At 43.3% G+C, this 5,095-nt stretch overlaps 1 protein-coding gene across 1 annotated transcript in view; it reads right to left on the bottom strand.

Moving 5' to 3' along the window:
• CD9 (CD9 molecule) overlaps positions 1-1,665 on the bottom strand; it is a gene marked incomplete at its 5' end in the record, with an annotated part of 9,068 nt that extends 7,403 nt beyond the window's left edge. The window contains one exon of the mRNA XM_010018642.1: positions 1,563-1,665. Within this exon, the coding sequence (XP_010016944.1) occupies positions 1,563-1,665 (103 nt within the window). The remainder of the gene's footprint in view (positions 1-1,562) is intronic.
• Between the last annotated feature and the right edge of the window lie 3,430 nt (positions 1,666-5,095).

Here is a 5,095-nt window from a genome sequence, read left to right as displayed (position 1 = left end):
TAGCAGCAGGAAATTCACCAAGTTTTTTTACTTCAGCTTAAACATTTTCCATTTTGAAAAAAGAGCCCATCAGAATCTCTTACTTCAACAGTATAGAAAGCTTTTGAGGTAGCTTGATTTGTTACTAGGTGCAAATTGACAGATTCTTTCAATTCCCCCATTGTGAACTGCAGTCAGTAACTACTCCCAGAAAGATATGTTAAAAAATAATTCCTATTAAAGTTTAACTTTAACCTACAGATATTTCAAGTAGGTTTCACTGGCTGCATTCAAACCAGTAGCTTAAGTATCACATCATAAAAATTTTATGGTTTTAGGAGATGAGTTGTTTTAGACTACCCAAAATAAGACTTGTTAAATATTCAGCAAAATTGCTAAGTTTAGATTTCTGCTCCTTTTCCAAGGTCCAGTTAAAAGCATCAGGAAATCTTCCTGGCAGCTGTAGGAAGAAACCGATTTGCTACCATGCCAGCATATCATGGGTGAAATACAAGCTCTCACAGGCAAGCTGTCTGCTGTGGGCCTCTTCATGAAGTCACATAAGCATTTCAATATTCCCACCCTAACCACCCTATGGGTGGCAAAGCGGTACCGTATAGGACATGGCAAATCCAGGTGCTGCAGGGATGCAAGATATGTATGTATAACAATTGTCCAAATCAAAGGCAACACATACGTAAGGTACATGGATTTGCTTTCTTCCCAATTGTTAGAGGACTTCAGATACAGCTACTTGGTTTCAACAAAAGCGGCTGAGTACCAACAGGTACCAGCCACCAAGGCAGCATGTGTTCCTCTGCCCAAGCTTAAAAGTGAATGTAGAGATCAAAACCTTGCACTTAGAATGAAGACTGATTCAGTTAAGCATCCTTACAACAGTAGAATAGCAAGCTGAAAACAGGCATGTTTGTCACTTAGTTAGTCATCTTGCAAAACAGAATACATGAAGGAATAACTTCCACCTATCCTAACTAAAGCTACATTGATCTAGGTTGCCTGTAATAGTTGCTCACATAAGCCAAGATGTTTGTGGATCCTTCAATTATGTTCAGTATAAATTAGCATACATGGGGCTGTAAGAGTTAGAAAATATGCTCCTCCTGAGAGATGAGGTGATAGAGCTGTGGTTTTGGGTAGCTCACGTCTGAGGAAAAGAATTAGTTATTGATGTCATCTGTGGCTACTCAGTCAGCAAACTCATTGCTGACTCATTGTGAGAAGTGTCAAAAGGAGACATCTTCCATGTCTACCAGGAGTCCCTGTGATCACAACACACCAACAGCACCCAAAGAGGAACCACAGGGTTTAAGCTGGAAAAAAGGTGAAGTGATACACAACACAAAGAGCCAAGGAACCACTAGCGTGATGCTGCTGCTGTCTGCGCAGGAGCTCACAACAGTGGCTGGCTCCCTGCACTAGCCAGAGGAAGCTGCTCTCCACCCCGATCAGGCTGTTCAGGGCTGTTTTGTCTTCAGCCTTCAAGGAAGGCTAAGGTTTCTAAGCAGCCTTGAAATCAGGATGCAAAAGTACAATCTATCACCCTGAGCCATCTCCTAGCTTACCTGTGTAAAATGTTGTGTTGTTGGATTCCAGTTCAAAGATGCTTTTGGTCTGCGAATCGAACCGAAGCCATAGTCCAATTGCAAGAACTGCTGTCCCTGCAAGCTGTAAGAATAAGTGAGCCTTGTTAAATAATACAAATTAATACATTCACTTTTGCATTAGTAACAACATCAGAAGCAAACACAGGATACAGCTGTTATTTAAAGAGGCGGTGACAAAGAACCAGCATAAAAGGACAGGGATACCAAAACAAGAACAAATTTAGTTCCTGACATGAGGCATCTTGTTGACAGAGGCATTTACATACTAAAGTACAATATCAAACAAGAACAATGCCATTCTTGTTCTTTACTGAAAATACCTGAGGTTTATGCAAGTGCCAAGTGTCAGTATTTCCAATAACCCCATCATCCACTGTTTTATTCTGGGTGACTGCAATGACACTGCATGGCTTCACAATCTTAAATCTTCACGCTGACTGACAAACCAATCACAAGAAAACCCACCATGCAAGGCCAGATAAGCTTCAGCATGTTAAACAGACTGGTAAGAGTTCAGTGTACCATAACACAGAGTTTAGAAAGAGTGGTCTTTCTTGCAAAACAGGACAAAAACCAATGCAGTACGTTACCACACTGGCAGGAAAAGGGAAAACACAGGCTGCTGAAATAGCCATATTGCTCTGTGCTGATCTGGAACAATGCAATCAAGTTTTAGATAATATCTAGTTTTATTTTATTATTGTCTCTGCCTGTGTGTCTCCAAGTTCCTATTAACATCAGTGCCTGGGTTTGCAGCAAGTCATTGTACATATAAATTAGTTTCTGGATTAAATACCTGGAAGAAAGCATTGCAGAAGTGTTGCAGGTATGAGGGGCGTGCACTCTGGTAAGGCAAGTGTTAACAGTTTGCTTTGAACAGACTGAATCCTTCCAGTTTTAAAAGGAAAAAGCCTAGAGTTGTCTTGCAGGCAGAGAGAAACAGAAGCCAGGACAAACTAGAAAGTTTGAGTGTGCTTTTCAGCTCTTCCTTCTCTCCTTTCAAAACCATTAAATTGTCAAAAAAAACCTCTACAAAAGTGAGATGAGGACAAACACCACACATTGCAGGAGACATAAAAAATTTAAACTTGAGTAAGCAAGCAGCTTAACAAGTCTAGAGCTTTGGTTAGGCAAAGCATGCATGCAGAGAAAAATCCAAAGCCATCTCTTACTAAGTTCCATCTAGAAGGGAGTAACATTCTTGATTCACCACCAAGACACTGGAAAGTGCTTTCTAACATCAGCTTTCAGTGAGAATATGGAAAGGCATTCCCACAGAGCTCACCCATGAGTATACTTCTTGCACACCAAGCCCAACTCCCTCAACCCTATGCTTTCCCTATGAGAGCCCTTTCTCCCTATTGTGGGAGCATCACATTCAAGGGTGGGCACAGATTTGCTGCCCATGGCTGTCTTCTCTAGCCTCCTAGGCTGGTTTTTCCAACAAAAACATAGGGAGAGCTTTAGAGATTTACATAGCACAATGGGGTAAGCAAGAGTAGCTTCTCAGCAGAAAGTGCTGAAGGGCTCAGGTATCAGGGAAGAAAAGCAATAGGCTAGCTGCACCAGAAAACCCAGCATTTCTTGTGTGGCAGGCACCTGACTCCCAAGCCTGCCTCAAAGAGGAGCTGCAGGGTTTTACCTGGGAAAAAGATGAAGTGATACACAATGCAGAATGAGCCAAACCCAACGGAGGTTTCCAGACCCATGCAAAAGGCACTTTGTTGGTGTCACAGGTGTGTAGGTACAGGCTTACTCACAAAGCATATAGCAAGAACAAAGCCTGCATATACCTGCCACTCTCCTTGTTAGGGCTACGCTGACAAAACAATGTTAAATTATGCTGAAGAACCTCAGTAGCACTTAGTATGTCACAACAGCGTTATTTCAATTTACTGTGCCACAGCAGCACCCCAGGGGAAGGGAGAGGTGCAACAGGGAGACTGGCAGAGAGAAGGGTTGCTGCTCTACCTGCGCTCACTGCTACAGCATCACTTATAAAAGCCTCTACAATCTCATCTCACTTCAGTGCCTCTGTTCAAAAACCAGAAGGGCTTGGTGATGTAAAAAACCCCTCATGCACTGTTTCTAGCCTACTGTTAAGTCACCCAATATTTCATAATACTCTATTTGAGACTCACTTTCCTGGGTCAACAACTCTTCAGCTTTTATAGGCATCCAGATCTGCAGCATTAGAAGAAAACTACAGTCCCTGCTTGTTTTGCTTAGGAACTCATGAATTGCAAAGCCAGAAGCCTGAGTACATGCAACTGTCTGCTCCTACCTGTGTTTGTGGTTTGACAAACCTCAGCGTTCAAATAGAGAGCTCAGGGGCAACATCAAGCAGGGCACAGCAGAGACCTGCAAATCTAAACCACAGAGCTGATCCCCCATCAGACCTTTAAGGACAGGCTGAGAAAGTTGGGGCTGTTCAGCCTGGAGAAGACTGGGTAGAGACCTCATAGCAGCCTTCCAGTATCTGAAGGGGGCCTATAAGGATGCTGGGAAGGGACTCTTCATTAGGGACTGTAGTGGCAGGACAAGGGGTAATGGGTTTAAACTTAAACAGGGGAAGTTTAGATTAGATATAAGGAAGAAGTTCTTTACTGTGAGGGTGGTGAGGCACTGGAATGGTTTGCCCAAGGAAGTTGTGAATGCTCCATCCCTGGCGGTGTTCAAGGCCAGGTTGGACAGAGCCTTGGGCAACATGGTTTAGTGCGTGGTGTCCCTGCTCATGGCAGGGAGGTCGGAACTAGATGATCTTAAGGTCCTTTCCAACCCAAACCATTCTATGACAGAGTATTCGAATTGAGAAGAAACTCTAAGCTATGCTACAGCTATGAAGATGATCTTACAAGTCTGAGCCTCCTGCTTCATTTGATGACCTGTCCCAAAAGCACACTGGTTGGTTAACATTAGGGAGAGATGACATATCTAATTATCACTCGCAAAACAAACTTAACTTCGTGTGTGTGTAGGTTAAGTGGCATGTTTTCCCCTTAGGAAAGCAGCCATCCTATGAGAAAGTTATGACCACAAGGAGGCAAGAGCCTTAGTTGATCGCAGAACAGCAATAGTGCCAGGGAACTGCTCCACATAACTTAAAAATGGTAGAGTTAAAGTGACGATTCTCTCCATCATGGACTAGGGAAAAAAAGCAACTCCTTCTTGCAAGAAAAAAGTGACTTTTTGCCTCTGTTTAAGGAAAGCAGACTTGTGTTCTCAGTTCATGCTCTTACCCACAATGACCACTGAACTAAAACAAGGCACGTTTAAAGCAGAAGGCAAGAAAGTAATTTGAAGCCTCAAGTTTCCATCAAAACAAGAGACCAGGGCACCAACACCAGCATCAGACAAAGAAGCAAGCACTGCCCCATGGGCACTACTGCAATTGGCAGCATCTCAGACCAATGTGACAGAGCAGAGGCTGGTACACAACCACCCCTCTGCTCACCCATGCTGTGCCAATAGCTTTTGGCAGCCATGGCAGG

Source organism: Nestor notabilis, unplaced genomic scaffold, assembly GCF_000696875.1.
Source record: "Nestor notabilis isolate BGI_N333 unplaced genomic scaffold, ASM69687v1 scaffold15757, whole genome shotgun sequence".
Classification (NCBI taxonomy): Eukaryota; Metazoa; Chordata; class Aves; order Psittaciformes; family Psittacidae; genus Nestor; species Nestor notabilis.
The sequence above is the reverse complement of the archived record's forward strand: the minus strand, read 5'-3'. Positions and strand labels throughout refer to the sequence as shown.